General features: G+C 40.0%; 1 protein-coding gene across 3 annotated transcripts in view; it reads left to right on the forward strand.

Annotated features, from left to right (window-relative positions):
- Positions 1 to 16,445, forward strand: part of Tex2 (testis expressed 2) — a 110,477-nt gene that overhangs the window by 48,662 nt on the left and 45,370 nt on the right. For all 3 annotated transcript variants that reach the window (XM_076871141.2, XM_076871143.2, XM_076871142.2), the window contains exons 3-4: positions 13,944 to 14,144; positions 15,377 to 15,722. In XM_076871141.2, coding sequence (XP_076727256.2) covers positions 13,944 to 14,144; positions 15,377 to 15,722 — 547 coding nt within the window. The remainder of the gene's footprint in view (positions 1 to 13,943; positions 14,145 to 15,376; positions 15,723 to 16,445) is intronic.

Genomic DNA, 16,445 nt, shown 5'->3' on the forward strand with positions numbered 1-16,445 from the left:
CCTGCATTTTAAAGAGAGTAGAATGGTGGGTACTGGGGGAGGATTAGAGAAATGGGCATGGTGGTGAACTCTGGGTTTTCACTCTGCCCCTAGGTTTGTGGCTGTGAAGTGATAAGGAAATAGGCCTCAGTTTCTTTATAATACAGGTCTGTTGCTGTGATTGGTTGTGGTTTATCCCTGCCAAAACTCATGTTGACATTTAATTCCCTCTGTAACAGTGTTGAGAAGTGGTGGTCCTTTAAGAGAAGGTGCCACCCTAGTGGAAGGAGTAATATAGTTCTGTAAAAGATTAGTTATCCTGAGAGTGGATCATTACAAAGCCAGCTAGGCACCTGCCCTTTTTCTCTCTCACATACATTTTACTCTTCCTCATGCCCCTGCCTCCCCTTTCCTTTTCCCCTACATGGAACAGCACGTGGCCCTATCAGAAGCTGAGCAGAGGCTTCTGCATACTCTTGGACCTCCAGAGTGCTGATCTGTCAATTTCTTTCCTTTAAAAATTACCCAGACTTGAATATTTTGTTATAGCAACAGAAAGCAGACTGAAGACATCTTTGAACCTGTTTTTGGAATGAGTCAAAAGAGCTACTTTTTGATTTTTTTTTTTTTTTTTTTTTTTTTTTGGTAATGCTGGAGACTGAACCCACAGCCTCATACACACTAAGCAAGCATTGGTTTGAATTATTTTTGTGCATTGGATCCTATTGAGTTTTGTAGAGAAAATGATAATGCAGTTCTGGAGGGCAGGAATGAAAACCTTCAAATAAACAAAACAAACCCTCCCTGATACTAGAGGCTCTAAAACTTGCTGCTGACTAAACTCCCTAATACAGAGGCGCAGACCCTCACAGTGATCCTGCATGCTTCTTGCCCTCAGTAGACTCCATCTGTGAGCCATGAGCCTGTGGAGCAGGGACCAGGTTGCTCAAAGACTATTTTGGGAGACCACATGTTTTTAAACCTCTGTTCTCATTGAGAGGTCCAGGAGGGGCTTGCAGCCTGAACAGGACTAAGAGCCTAGATCCTTTATTGGTCCCCAAAACAATGCAAAGAGCAGTTTTTCTTCTCTGTGACTTAACATGAGGACAAGGAGGGAAAAAGTAAAGTTTTTCTTTACCTTATCAGGACAGTTTTTATATCTGGTTTACACTGCTGATTTGTATTTAAACATGGTGCTGTAGCAGTGATGGATATATGCGACAACACGCCAAAAAAAGATTAATTTGCAGCTAAGAAGTGGCTATTCTCAAAGGCTGGTGACTTCTGAGCCCACACTGTACTCTACCATCTCCCAAGCCAAGCACAGCTGATCAGAATATACTACTCTGGAACATATGCAAGAGGGGCCTCCTTGTGGCTAAAGAGCTGTCAGTATCCAAGAAGAATCTCAGGACCATCTCCAACACCTAAGTGGCTGAGGCGCCTGGAATTTGCCATCCTTCTGCCTCAGCCTCCTGAGCTGTTGGTATTACAGGTGTGCCCACTGTGCCCAGTGCCCACTCGTTCTCCCCCCTCCTTCCACTGTTAGGGTTTATTATTTATTTACATTTTTTTATTTGTCCTTTTAGGTATGCATGACAGTAGAGTATATTTTGACATACATACATGGAGTATAACTTATTCTGATTAGGATTCCATTCTTGTGGTTATACATGATGTGGAGTTACACTGGTCATGTATTCGTATATGAACATATGAAGGTTAAGTCTGATTCATTCTACTGTCTTTCCTATTCTCATCTTTCCTACCTTCCCTTCATTCCCCATGTCTAATCCTGAACTTCTTTTCTTCCCTTACCCCCCTTATTGTTTGTTGATATTTGTATATCAGAACATTCAACCTTTGGTTTCTTGGGATTAGCTTATTTCACTTTGGATTATATTCTCCAGATCCATCTATTTACCAGCAGATGCCATAAAGTCATTCTTTTTTATGGTGGAGTAATATTCCATTGTGTATATACACCACATTTTCTTTATCATTCATCTGTTGAAGAGTACCTGGGTTGGTTCCATAGCATAGCCATTGTGAATTGAGCTGCTGTAAACATTGATGTGGCTGCATCACTGTTGTAGCCTCATTTTAAGTCCATTGGGTGTATGCCAAGAGTGGGATAACTGGATCAAATGGTGGTTCCATTCCAGGTTTTCTGAGGAATCTCCACACTGCTTTCCAGAGTGGTTGCACCAATTTGCAGGCCCAACCAGCACCGGATGAGTGAACCTTTTTTCCCACATCCTCATTAACATTTATCATTACTTGCTTCACAGTAAAGGAAACAAAGAGAGAGCCTATAGAATGGGAGAAAATCTTTGTCACCTGCACCTCAGATAGAGTATTAATCTCCAGAATATATAAAAAACTCACAAAACATAACACCAAAAAAAAAAAAAAAAAACCAAACCCATTCAATAAATGGGCAGAGGAACTGAACAGCCAATTCACAGAAGAAATATAATCAGGGCTGGGGATGTGGCTCAAGCGGTAGCGCGCTTGTCTGGCATGCGTGTGGCCCGGGTTCGATCCTCAGCACCACATACAAACAAAGATGTTGTGTCTGCCGATAACTAAAAAAATAAATATTTTAAAAAAATATTAAAAAAAAAGAAATATAATCAGTCAACAGATATATGAAAAAGGTTCAATATCTCTGTTAAGGAAATGCGCATTAAAACTGCACTGAGATTCCATCTCACTATAGTCAGAATGACAATTATCAAGAATACACGTAATGATAAATGTCTACCTGTTTGTTCTTAATGTGTGGGGAGGTCACGGTCAATGTGAAGAAGCACAGGAGAGCTGAGTGTGGTGGTACATTCCTGGAATCCCAGCAGTTCGCGAGGCTGAGGCAGGAGGATCACAGGTTCTAGGCCAGTCTCACCAACTTAATGAGGCCCTAAGCAAGTTAATGAGACCCTGTCTCAAAAAAAATAAAAAGGGTTGGGGATGTGACTCAGTAGTAAGCAACCCCAGGTTCAATCCCCAGTCCCCCACCCCCATTTAATGTATGGCTTTTATAAATATAGCTATTTCCCCCTCTCCTCCCACAAAAAACAGCCTGGGAGAAAGGTTGCCTTGGGCATCCAGCTCAAGTGAGGAGTGATTGCCTGGAAGCAAGGCAGCCACTGGAGCCTTAGGAGAAGCTAATGGGACTTAGAACCTGGCATGCTGGGTCAGGTAGCAAAACGCAGGGCCACCATAGTGACAGCCCTGGTATGATAAATCTCTGGAGTTCTTTTTTGGATGACTGACTAGATGTCCTGAGCTGGAGACCCTTGGAAAGAATGGGTTGGGCCTGGGAGAATGAGGCATTTAGAGTCAGCATATTGTACTCAGGATGTTTGCCACACATTTTTAATTGGATTGGATGGTTCCTCTTCAAAAATGTACTTGTCACTTGGCCAGGAGTAAATTTCATTCAGTGCCTCTGTACACCAACCTTTCTATGTTTGTAACAAAAAACTTCCTGAAGATTTCGTAAGGTTCTTGGATTTATGTTTGAGGTGTGACTCAGATGCAGTTTTGAATTATATTCATGAACAGGTTCTTTATCTTAGACTTATAAATCAACAGCAGAATATAGCAATAGGCTATCAGTTTCCAGAATGATAATCTGTTTCTGTTTTTAAAATATGGCCTAGAACATTCACTAGAATTATTTTCACACCATTGCAGAGACTAGTAGAAATGAATTTTAGAGAGCCATTTTATTTTCTTTAGATCAGTTAGATATTTATTACAAGAAGCACAGATTTTTCACAGTAATTAGGTTCAATGGATATAGGCTTTGGTTTTGATATATAGAAGAGTAATTTTGTAGGGAGGACATTTGAGAAGAAATTCTAGCTTGTAAATTTAATCTCAATTTTATGAAGTTTTTCTTCTTTTTCTTCTTCTTCTTTTCTTCTTCTTCTTCTTCTTCTTCTTCTTCTTCTTCTTCTTCTTCTTCTTCTTCTTCTTCTTCTTTTTTTAAATAAACTAGAGTGAACAAATTGTTAGGAGAAAATAGCCTCATTATGTACAGCCAAGATAGACTTGGTTGCTTTCTGTTGGTATCTTATAACCTTCAGTATAAGTAAAAGAAATATAAAATTACTTCTTTCTTTTGTATACTTAAGTGAAAATGTTCTGCCTTCATAATGAGTCACATGAGTTTTTTTAAAATACCTTTATTTATTTATTTGTATGTGGTGCTGAGGATCAAACCCAGTGCCTCACACATGCCAGGCAAGCGCTCTTCACTGAGCTACAACCCCAGCCCTCACTTGAGTTTTTAATGTATGGCTTTTATAAACATAGCTATTTCCTAGTGTACCTTTTTGCTATCAGGGAAGATGGCTTCAGTGCAGGTGGCCCTCACTTACAAGCAAGTAGGTATCTCATGATGGTCCCCTCTCCCCCCATTTTTCCAATTTCCATCCAACTCATAAACTTATGATGTGGCTAAACTGTTATTCTGGTTCATCTATGTATGAGAACAGTTTATAGCATCTCAAAAACGTATCCTGAATTCTGAGTTTGTATTCCAGGACCATCTTTAGTTTTGTTCCATGTGTCATCTACCATCTTTAGTTTTGTTCCATGTGTCATCTATGGAGTGAGGAAAGAGATTGTGGGTCTAAGATTTTTCAAATCATACTTTTTTGGAAGAAAAAGATATTAACTATGGAAAAAATGCTAGATGCCTTTTCACCCCCAAGTTTATGTTTAATATATAAAGAAGGAACAAAATGCCTTAAAGACTATTCTTATTGAATAGTAATTAATCTTTAGAAAGAGGCTTGCCATTGACCTGACACTGTGGTACACGACTGTTATCCCAGTTATTTGGAGGCTGAAGCAGGGGGATTGTAAGTTCAAGGCCAGTCTGGGCACCTTGATTTGAGAACTTGTCTCTAAAAAAGGGCTGAGGATGTAAACTCAGTGGCAGAGTGCCTCTGGGTTTAATTCCCAGTACTGCCAATAAAAAAAAAAGGAGAGTATATATAAGTATATATAAGACGAGTATGTAAACAAGATGGCCCCAGGTGTGTGTTTTTGTGTTGGCGCCCACACCACTATTATTACTCATTGTGTTATTCTGATGCTTCTTTCTTTCAGTGGTGTTCAAATGAGTTCCGACAAGACTCTATCAGTAAGAAAATATTAAAAGTTTATTTTATTTTTGTTTTTTCTGGCTAAGAAATGAAATAAGCCTTGTGATATTTAACGTACAGATGATTATATATTGACCTTTGTCCAAAAGCTTTGGAAATTATTAATAAGACTATTTGAAATAATGAATTTACATCTGTTGTCATTAACAGTGAGCCTCACCCTTAGCATATATATATTGTACCTTAAGATGTCAGTTAAAAGCTGGGTGTGGTGGCGCACACCTGTAATCCCAGCAGCTTAGAAGACTGAGGCAGGAAGATTGTAAGTGAGCCTCAGCAACTCAGTGAGACCTTGTCTCAAAATAAAATACAAAAAAAAAAAAAAAAAAAAGGCTGGGGATGTGGCTCATTGGTTAAGCACCCTTGGGTTCAATCCCCAGTTTTTTTAAAAAAAAGAAGTCAGTTAAAGATAGTTTGAAAGTATCATAATGGAAAAACTAAAAATTAGCAAAATGTCTGATTACTTCATCTTTTACTCTCTATTTTCATTTTATAAAAGTTGTACTAAGGGCTGCAGTTGTGGCTCAGTGGTATAGCGCTTGCGTAGCATGTGTGAGGTACTAGGTTAGATCCTCAGCACCACATAAAAATGAATGAATAAATAAAATAAAGGTATAAAAATGTATTAACATTAAATTTTTTTAAAGCTGTATTAAAACATGATTTTAAGTAAAGGTACATATTGTTGGTACATATTAACAAATTTATTTGATGAGATGTGTGATCTGGAAAGATTGGAGACTGCTATTTTATTTGCTTACTGATCTATTCTAATTTCAACACTTACTACTATGATTATCATGTATTAACATAAATAAGACTTTGGTTATTTCGGTGGTTCATCTGAGATTACTTTCTTTGGCCACATAATTAACTGCCTTTTATTTCCTACTTTGTTGCAGTCTGTTAATGCATTAGAATTAAAACTCACCTGACTTTGAGAGGTGCCCCCTGGAGGATAGGGAGAGCTGGGATAAAGGCCCTTTTCCCAGAGCCTGTGGCTTTAGCCCTGACACTTATGATTTTAGTGACACGTTTGTAAAGGTGACCTTGAAATAGGCAGTTGGAAGATGTGAATGGCATTGAAGCTGGCACTTTCTTCCCTTAATTATTTTTTGCTTTTAATATTCTCTGTTATATTTTTGAGTAGCAGATAGCCATCATTCCTTGTATGAATTCTATATATCTGCAGGTTGCTTGTCTTTCATAGATAAAGTTAAATTTGTATCTAAGATTCTATAATGATTATTAGGTTGTTTCTTACCTAATCTCAAACTCCATAGTCTGTGATGTTATGTTTTGTTGCTGTTGTTGTTTGTTTGTGGGACAAGGTAAAGCCCAGAGGCACTTTACCACTGAACCACATCCCTAGCCCTCTTTATTTTTTATTTTGAGACAAAGTCTCCCTAAGTTGCTTGAGACCTCATTAAGTTTCTGAGGCTGGCCTTGAACTGAACCTGCCTCAGCCTCTCGAATCACTGGGATCACAGACATGCATCACCACACTTGGCTCTGATGCTGTTTTTAACTGGTAATTCTAGTGCTCAAGCATTAATAGGAAGTAAGCCTGGTAAAGAGGAACTCCTGCTTTTGTTTTAGTTTGGGGAACAAAAGAATAATCACCTTTTCGTGTGCTTCAGAGGTGGTTCTTAGTAGCAGTGGTCTCAATTTAGGATTTGCTTCTTCCCTGGTAGACTCAAAGAAGGAATTAACCAGGATCTGGGTGATGGGCAGGTGCATAGGCCAGTGCAGCCATAGTTGAAAACACACTGTGTAGTGGTGTCAGCTCAGGCTCCCTGTGCACTGTAGGCAGAGGAATTCCCATCGCTTCCTTAGGCCAGAGGGCTGGCACTTTTCTCAGCTCAGCATTAATCTGCATAAGAGAGCATTGGCCTTGAACTCCTCTTTGGCACCATAAACTCAAAGTGAGCACAATAGTAGTTCTTCCAGACTTTATTATTTTGCAAAAGGTTAATTGTAGCTTTTAATCTCTCCAAGTATTAAAAGGGCCCCTTTATAGATTGTGGTTTGTACTTTCGGCCAAACTTGGCATCTAAATCCAGTAGGGAATTGAAGAGAAACCCTTGACCTTTTACAAACACCATCACAGGACCAGTCTGTGGGCCAGACTGCTTCGGCCTGCTGACTGGGTCATTGTCCCCAGTGGCAGGCACTGTCTCCATTTTAATAATCTCAGCTTCAGAAAGAAATGAGTCTCATCTGGGATGTTTTAGTGTGGGTTGAGGGCATTTCATTTTTGTTTTTGTTTTTTCCAGTTGAGCTCTTGAAACAGAATGGGGTCCTAGTTGTCTACCACATCTGTTTATGTCCATTCCAGTGCTTCATACCAAAATAAAGTCACAGAAACACCTCACTTGGTGAGAATTTTAGAACAGGTGAGCAGTGGACAGTGGGCACTGTGTGGGGAGCGGAGTAAAGGCCATGGGGCTGCCGTCTGCCCTCAAGACTGGATATTTGACTGCTGAAGTCTAGAAATTCCACGTGCAGCTTAATCCAGGGAGTTATTCAAGTCCCAGGAAAAAACTTGGCTGGTTGATGGTATGAAAAGATGATTAGGTTTGGAATAGGAAATCGCTTTCTGCAAGGGAAGCCTGGGTCAGATGACTAGGGGGGGCACCTTAGGGACAGAATCCAGGAGGGCTAGAGGAAAGTCATACTGGCCAGCCTCTTGTCCTGAGACTCCAAAGACTAATCTGCACTCTGACTACCTGTCTGGTGTGGGTCAGGTTAAGTAGCCCCTGTGATTCTCTCAGGGTTTCCTGTCAACATTTGTAATGTTCTGGAAAAAGCCTTGGGTAGGAGGCTGTAACCCCTCTCTTCTCCAGATAAGAAAGAACTGATTTAAATTTTGTTCTGAAAAGCTTCAACCCTTACTCAAGATTCTTTCATGCTCTGTACAACTTTGTGCAGTTTTACCTTGGTATTTCTCTTTGAGAACAGTGATAAGTCTTCTCCTTTCAAGTTACTGCCTGGTGTGTTCCTTTGTGTGTCTCCAGTTACGCAGCCTGCTCTCCAAATACAGGCTGCAGGGGCACGCCAGCCTGTCCTGCTTACCTGTGATTGCCAGGGATTTCACGTACTCCTCATACCCACCCTCTGAATTTCGCTTCATTCATGTGGTCAATCAGTAAACGTTTGTTACTACACGGGTTGATAAACTGATCCCTGTTCTGTGGAGTTTGTAACTCAGTTCACTAAACCAGGCAGTTAACAGGTACAGTGACAGGAGCAGAGTAACAGAGAAGGTAGCTTTCTGGGAGTAGTACTGCCTTTTTCTTGACCTGAGGGGTGCCTGGGCACTAGCATACTGTGAGCTGGGGTAGGGGTCGGTGTTATACATGGATCCCAGGTAGGAGCCCACGACTCAGAGTTAGGGAGACTTGGTTCAAGTCCCAGATGTGCCACTCTCTAGACCTTGGGAATCACATCCCTTCCCCTCTTACCACTTTCCTCACTTGTGAAATTGTAAGGAATTAGCAGAAGAAATAATGCACCTGAGATACCTGGAGATACAGTGTGTGCTTCAATGCCAGCTACTATAAAGTGCTAAATATTAGCACTTTAAAAAGCATAGACTTAAAATTTGTTCAAATTTGGTGTTTAAATTATTCCTCAAAAAGTACTGTCAATATGCAGAAAAATGATTGTGGCTTAGGCATAGAATAAGGTAGGGATGAGGGAGGCATACAGTAAGCCATGCTGGACCCTTTTACGAGGGATGAAACTGGGGGTCCAAGGGCTAAGCTTCACCCAACCTGTTGGCAAGTGGTGAAAGCAGGACTGGGACCCAAGATGCTTTGCAGTTGGTGTCAGTACCTGTGTTTTGATCAACAGTTTTTTATGTCATCAAATAGGAGCAGGATAGGGTCTCACTTAAACTAAAACATGATTATTCACAACTGAATGTGCAACTGAAATCTTGATTCATGGGTGGCTGTGTGTGTGTATGTGTGTGTGTGTGTGTGTGAATGATTGAGTTTAGCCTTTAGTAGATCTTTAGCAAAAAGAAAGAAGCGTGGTAGTTCACAGCAGCTGGGGAATCTGAGTAGATAGGTAGGAAGAGGAGGGCCAGCCAAGCTCCTCCTAGAAGAAGGAAGCACCTGGGGACTCTCCCAAGGGCAGGATTCTCCTAGGCCTGCCTCTGGCTTCTCATCTCTGTCACCCTGGTGCTCCAGGGTTTTGTGATTTCAGACTATGTAGGTAGGGGGCCCAAACACTGTTCTCTCCTTCATATTCCTCTGAGTCAGGTTATTCTAGAATTTCTGGAATTGGGTGAGGGGTAGAAGGTGACCTGTATCTGTCAGAGTTGTCAGCAAAGAAAGGTAACTGCTTACTTATCTCAGAGTGCCCTGGAGAGGACACACGCTGGCAGGGCCAGCTCTCCAGGCTCAGGGGTGGAGCACCCAACCTTCTGGCCAAAAACCAGATCCCCAAAGCACTGTGGGAAAAGGTTGCCCTTATTAAACCAGATACTTGGATTTTTTTTTTTTTTAACTAGGATTTTCTTAAGGACAGTAATTGACCCAAAACTTGTTATGGCAGAATAATGGCTCATCGCCTGAGTGTGTCTGTCCTGTAAAAAGATGAGCTGGTGCTGCTTATGTCCCAATGCATGTATCTGTGTGTCTTGCTTTCTAAATCTGAAAATCTAAGGAATAAACTAAAAACTTGACCTCAGTTTGTCCGTAAATTGAGAATTTTTATAATATTTATTTTTTAGTTGTAGTTCGACATAATACCTTTTTTTTAAATTTTAATATTTATTTTTTAGTTCTTGGCGGACACAACATCTTTGTTTGTATGTGGTGCTGAGGATTGAACCCGGGCCGCACGCATGCCAGGCGAGCGCGCTACCGCTTGAGCCACATCCCCAGCCCAATACCTTTATTTTTATTTATTTATTTGTTTTATATGGTGCTGAGGATCAAACCCAGGGCCTCACATGTGCTAGGCGAATGCTCTACTGCTGAGCCACAACCCCAGCCCCAAATTGAGTATTTTTTAAAAAATATTTTTTTAGTTGTTGATAAACCTTTATTTATATGAAGTGCTGAGAATCGAACCCAGTGCCTCACAGATGCCAGGCAAGTGCACTACCACTGAGCCACAGCCCCAGCCCAAATTGAGTATTTTTTAATGTTACTATAGAATTTTAATGTTAGAACTCTAAGAGTTTAAAAGCTTAAGTTTTTTTTAAACCTAGATTTTAAAAAAATTCTTATTCCTATGTTTTTAATATGGCAGGTAGTTTTGTTTGTTTTTAAAGGGTTTTGAATCTCTACAACAGACGTTTCATCTGGAAATGAGATGACATTCTGTAATTTAATTATTCAAAACACCTGGTAAAACAACATGAAACTGCCATTACTGAGTTTGAGGCCTCTTGTGATAAAGACTATGTGTATTGGAAGCATTAGAAAGAAGTTAGAGAAAGGGATTGGGGCTTTAGCTCATTTGGTGGGGTTCTTGCCTCGCATGCCCAAAGCCCTGGGTTCAATCCTCAGTACCGCCAAAATAAAAAAAGTTGGAGGATTTTGCTGGTTCTGCTGTGCCAGTTGTCTAAGGGCCCTCTACTATCTCATACAGAAACCTCCCACCACATGTGGCCATAGTGCCCTTTAAGAGTAGTTAGCTGGAACCAGATGTGCTGGAGGTGTAAAGTGCACACTGGGTTTTGAAGGCTTAGTTACAGTAAAACAAAGAATGTAAAATATCATCCATTTTTTTATATTGATTACATGGTGAAATAATATTTTGGATATATTGGGTTGAATCGAACACATGGTTAAAATGAATTTGACCTGCTTATTTTTTCATTTTTAATAAGACTATCAGGCAATTTTAAATAACACATTTTCATGCCTCACATTAATGGCTCACATTATATTCTCATTGACCAGTACCTTCCTGGGTAATTCTGCATTTTCTGACTTAGCCAGGAAAGACAAAATGAAAACAATTGGAGAGAAACCACCTTTTATTCCTAAGTTGCTCTTATTCATAAATCAGATAATTAACCAGTCTAATCTCAGGAATTTCAAAAGGCAGAATCTTCCACAGCTTACATTACTCTGAATCGGTCTTTATCTGAGAATCACATCACAATATAATGACTGTTTTTTTTCCCCCCTCCTTCTTCTTCAACCCCTCCAGTCTAGTGGATGGTAGCTATAATTTTAGGGATTTTGTTCAAAATGCCAGTACTTTGTTCATTCCATTGGCTCTTTTCCTTATCTTTGTTCATTCCATTGGTTCTTTTCCATATCTTTGTAATATTATGTTACTGGAAATTAATGAAAAATATTTTATCTGGCAATATTGTTGCAGTAATGCTTGTCCTATATCAAATTATGATGATTTTAATTCAAAATAGACATTAAATAAATGCTGAGCACCTCAGCAAAGGTGTTCTGGTGGAACATAAAACTATTACACGCACTTCGTACCTCAGGTTGCCTCTACTATAACCAGGCCATGCACACTCAACACACAGTGACTCAAGAATAAACCAGAAGGGACTCTTTTCAAATGGCTAGCAAGCTGCTGTTTAGTCCAGTCGTCATTCCCTGACCCTGAGAGGTTCTCAGGCATCCTCTCCTCCTTCCCTTGCTGCATGGATTCTTTGGGGATTTAGTTGCTCTGCAAATGGATAGTCTGGTCTTGGGTATAGGGACCTGAGGCAGCCCAGAAAAATCAGATCTGCTTCAAAGCTCTTTATTAAATTGGCTTTATAACTTTAGCCCTAGGAAACCTTTATGTAAGACAGTATTTTCTGTGTAAAGAGGTGTTTAGTCAAAATAGTTGTGTTTAAGAGGATGAATACATTTGGAGAAAATTCCACCCAAGAGCAGAATGATATTTTTTTCAAGTGCGCACAGACCTGTCACCAAAATAGACCATCTCTGGGACATAAAGTAAACCTTAACAAAATTTAAAAATTGATATTATATAGAGGATGTTCTCTGACCCTATGGTAATTAGGGTAGAAATCAATAACAGAAAGATAACTGGAAATTTCTCATATTGGAAATTAAACAACTTACCTCTAAATGGCTTGTGGGTCCAAAGATAGAGTCCAAAAGGAAATTAGAAGATATTTTCAATTAAATGAAATTTCAGCTTAAGCATTGCTTAGAAGGAGATTAATAACATTAAAAGTTTCTATTAGAAAAGAAGAAGCATTTAACAAAAGCACGAATTCATGGTTTAAAACCTTTCTATAGCTGGGCACGGTGGCACACAGCCTCAGCAATGGTGAGATGCTAAGCAACTCAGTGAGACCCTGTCTCTAAATACAATAAAAAATAGGGTTGGGGATGTGGCTCAGTGATTGCCTCTGAGTTCAATCCCTGGTACAAAAACAAACAAACAAAAAAACACCTTTCTACAAAGAAAACCTGAGGCCAGGATGGCTTCATTGGCATAATCTAACAAACCCTTAAGGAAGAAGTAATATTAATTCGATACAAACTCTTCTGGAAAATAGAGAAGAGGGAACACTTCCTAGTTCATTTAATGAGGCTTACTACTGTGGATCCCAAAAGAGGTTCTTCCCCACAGACTCTACAGACATTGAAAGGGTCAGAGGGAAGTACTACAAACAACACAAACTATCAGAGTTTACTCCAGAAGGAATATGTAGCCTGAATAGCCCGTTAGGAATTCAAGAAATTGGTTTAAAATCCTTCTACAAAGAAAACTCTAGGCCAGATGACTTCATTGGCAAATTCTACCAAATCTTTAAGGAAGAAATAATAATTCTTCACACGCTCTTCCAGAAAATACCAAAAGATATTACATGAAAATAATAGATCACTTACCTTCATGATCTTAAAGGACAAATGAACAAAATATCAACAAGTCAAACCCAGCAGTGTATCCAGCAACACCAGGGCTGGGTGTTGCTCGGTAGTAGAGCACTTGCACAGCATGGGCAAGGCCCCGCTTAAAGCCTCAGCACTGTTTACAAAAGAAGAAGAATCATAATGTTATACTGGTAACCTGACTTCTCAGAATAAAAAGCCTTAATTTTGTACTGTTCCTGATTTCTATCATGTCAAAATTCCTACCCCAGTCAGGTACAGGCTACCTGAAGTCACTGAGCATGAAGTCGGGAAGTATCTAGGGTCAGCTCTCATGACTTCTTCACATCGTGACCAATGCATGACTAGTCCTGAAAATGTAAGACTGAGACAGCATTTGGAAGTCAGTGGAGGGCTGGGGTTGTGACTTGGTGGCAGAGCACTTGCCTAGCACATGTGAGGCACTGGGTTCCATCCTCAGCACCACAAAAATAAACAAGCAAACAAAAAGAGCTGGGGATGTACCTTGGAGGTAACACACCCTGTGGTTCAATCCCCAGGACCAAAAAAAGGTCCAGCTGGGTGAGAGGGTGGGATTACTAATCCCAAAGGAGGTCTGGCAGAGAAACTTTTTTTCAGTTACATGAACAAAACTTTTTAGTTTCCAGATTTGCTTGTCAACTTAAAAAAAAGAAAAGAAAAAAACCTTTTATTTAGATAATGGGCATTGCTATTCTTCCCCCAGATCAATTTTTTGGATTATCAAAACCATACCAAATTACTCCTAAGCACCAGTTAGCCTTCCAGCTAGCAGTGTCTTAGCAATGTCTAGTCTAAATTGACACCTGCATCATAAGTCAAGCTTGGTTTCAGTGAGCTGAGTACCACAGTATTCATAATGTTCACACAGAACCCAATGAGTGTTTGCTCTGCTTTACTAATGCAAGTTTTTCTCCACCAGGGATGGATGAATGAGATTTGCAACTATGATCCAGAAACTTACCATGCAACTCTGACACATTCTGTCTTTGTTCGACTTGAGGGTGGAACCTTAAGACTTTCAAAGCCAAATAAAAACATATCTAGGAGGGCGAGCTACAATGAAACAAAGCCAGAGGTCACCTACATCAGCCAGAAAATCTTCGACCTCTCGGACAGCAAGGTAAGCCCAAGTGATTTGGGAAGTAGAGTTCAACTGAATGAATAGCATCTGGAATCATGATTGCTTTACTGTATTTTTCCCCTAAAAAGGTTTTATTTTTGTTTTTGTTGTTTAAGGACTAGTCTACTTTATGACAGTACCTCTCAAATTTTAATGCATATATAAATCACCTTGGGCATCTTTGAAAATACAGATTCTGATTCAGCAACTTTGGGCGGGGCCTGAGAGTTTGCAGTTTTATGAGCTCCCAGGTGATACTCATGCTGCAGGTCCATGGACCACACCTTGAGAAGCAAGGACATCCTGCACTCAGAATTCTGACTTGAAAAGCTAATTTTTGGGTTGGCTTTAGCTCAAGCGGTTACTTCCTCAAGCCAGGCTTTCTAGCTGAAAAGCTAATTTTTAGCTGAGCATCATGGTGCATACCTGTAATCCCAGCTGTTCAAGAGGCTGAGGCAGGAGGTTTGGGAGTTCAAGGCCAGCCTAGGCAATTTAGGAAGACCCTGTCTCAAAATAAAATGCCAAAGGCTTAGGATGTAGCATAGTAGTAGAGTGCTTGCTGGCTGGCATTCGAGAACCTGGGTTTGATCCCCAGAGCTTTAAAAAATAATAATAATTCAGTCAAGTAAAAACCTCTGTGTGGTAGTACAAGGGTACTAGCAGTGAATGAAAGTTCTGTAGAATGTGCACATTGTGCATTGTGGATGGGAAAAATAACTATATTTTGATAAAGTATATTCTGCTGTGAGAAATGTAAATTGTTATTCCGGAAGCCATATTTTCTATTCTTATAACTCATCTGAATGATCTTTAAGTTTCCCCAAAGTGATAAAAGTACTGAATGTGGTTTTTATATGTTTATTCTTGAATTGATACACAACATTGACTTGAGCTTCTCATATAGATTGATTTATTTTTTTTTCCCAACTTAGATTTCACACGTGGTTATTAAAGTTGATTGATATCCAAACTTGGTTGATGATAACCAGCTTAACATTATTTACTTCTGCTGCCTGAAAATTGTAGATATTTGTGCCTCTTGAGGAGTAACAAGTTATTTCTAAAAATTTATTCCAGTTTCTATAGTCATGTTTTAGACAGGTAGTTAAAAATATCTCACATTCATTTTAGTCAAAAATTCTACAAGTCTTGCATTTTTTTGCTGTGTATGATATTAATGCATAGCGTAGCCACTCTTTAGTATATAAATCATCATTTCCCTTTCTCTCTAGATTTATCTTGTACCTAAAAGTTTGGCTCGCAAACGAATCTGGAATAAAAAGTACCCCATTTGTATTGAGCTTGGTCGGCAAGATGACTTTATGTCTAAGACTCACACAGATAAGGAAACTTCCGAAGAGAAACCACCAGCTGAGAGAGAAGACCCTAAGGGAAGTGAGGACATTAAGAAGCCACCCCACCCTCAAGAGGGAACAAAATCTGGCCAGCGAGATCAGATACTATATCTGTTTGGAAGAACTGGCCGAGAAAAAGAGGAGTGGTTTAGGAGATTTATTGTGGCATCTAAGCTGAAGTCCGACCTCAAGAAGCCATCCGGTGTCTCTGGAAATAAACAAGGTAATGCATTTGTGCTAAGTGCACTTGCAATTTTAAAGGGCCTATAGGGAGGTTGGGAAAGATTACCCAGGCAGGAAGGAACAAGCCTAGCCTGAATTGATTACTCTTTGCCACCTAAAATGTGTCCTCAAGACTCATGTGCCTTTTAAACTGATCACTGCAACCCTTTGGGCCTAGTTGTTTCACCAGCAATAGGTCTCTTTGCAGATGTATGTGGTTAGCCTTTGGTAGGTATCAGGGATTTTATTTCTTATGTACATATTGGTATGTTCTGAGAGAATCAGCAATAGGAAACACTAGTTATAAGAAAGCAGATGAGGGGCTGGGGTTGTGGCTCAGTGGTAGAGCACTAACCTAGCATGTGTGAGGCCCTGGGTTCCATCCTCAGCACCACAAAAATTATAAAGGTATTGTGTCCAACTACAACTAAAAAATAAATATTAGAAAAAGAAAGCAAGCAGGTGACGAATGGGAGTGTAGCTTAGTAGAAGAGCATGCACTTTGCATGCATAAAGCCCTGGTTTTCATTCCCCAGCACACAACACACAAAACAAAACAAAAAACCAGGTAAGCCTAGCTGGTGCTCTTAAACTCCTAATCCTCATCCTGTGCTCCAAGCCTATGATCACCATAGAAACACAGAATCTGTGGCACCTGCTGGTCATTCAAACGGGTAACTACAATACAAACTACCTCTCTGTTAAGCTCTGGCTGGGCCGGATG

This window comes from Callospermophilus lateralis, chromosome 11 (genome assembly GCF_048772815.1).
Source record: "Callospermophilus lateralis isolate mCalLat2 chromosome 11, mCalLat2.hap1, whole genome shotgun sequence".
Taxonomy (NCBI): domain Eukaryota; kingdom Metazoa; phylum Chordata; class Mammalia; order Rodentia; family Sciuridae; genus Callospermophilus; species Callospermophilus lateralis.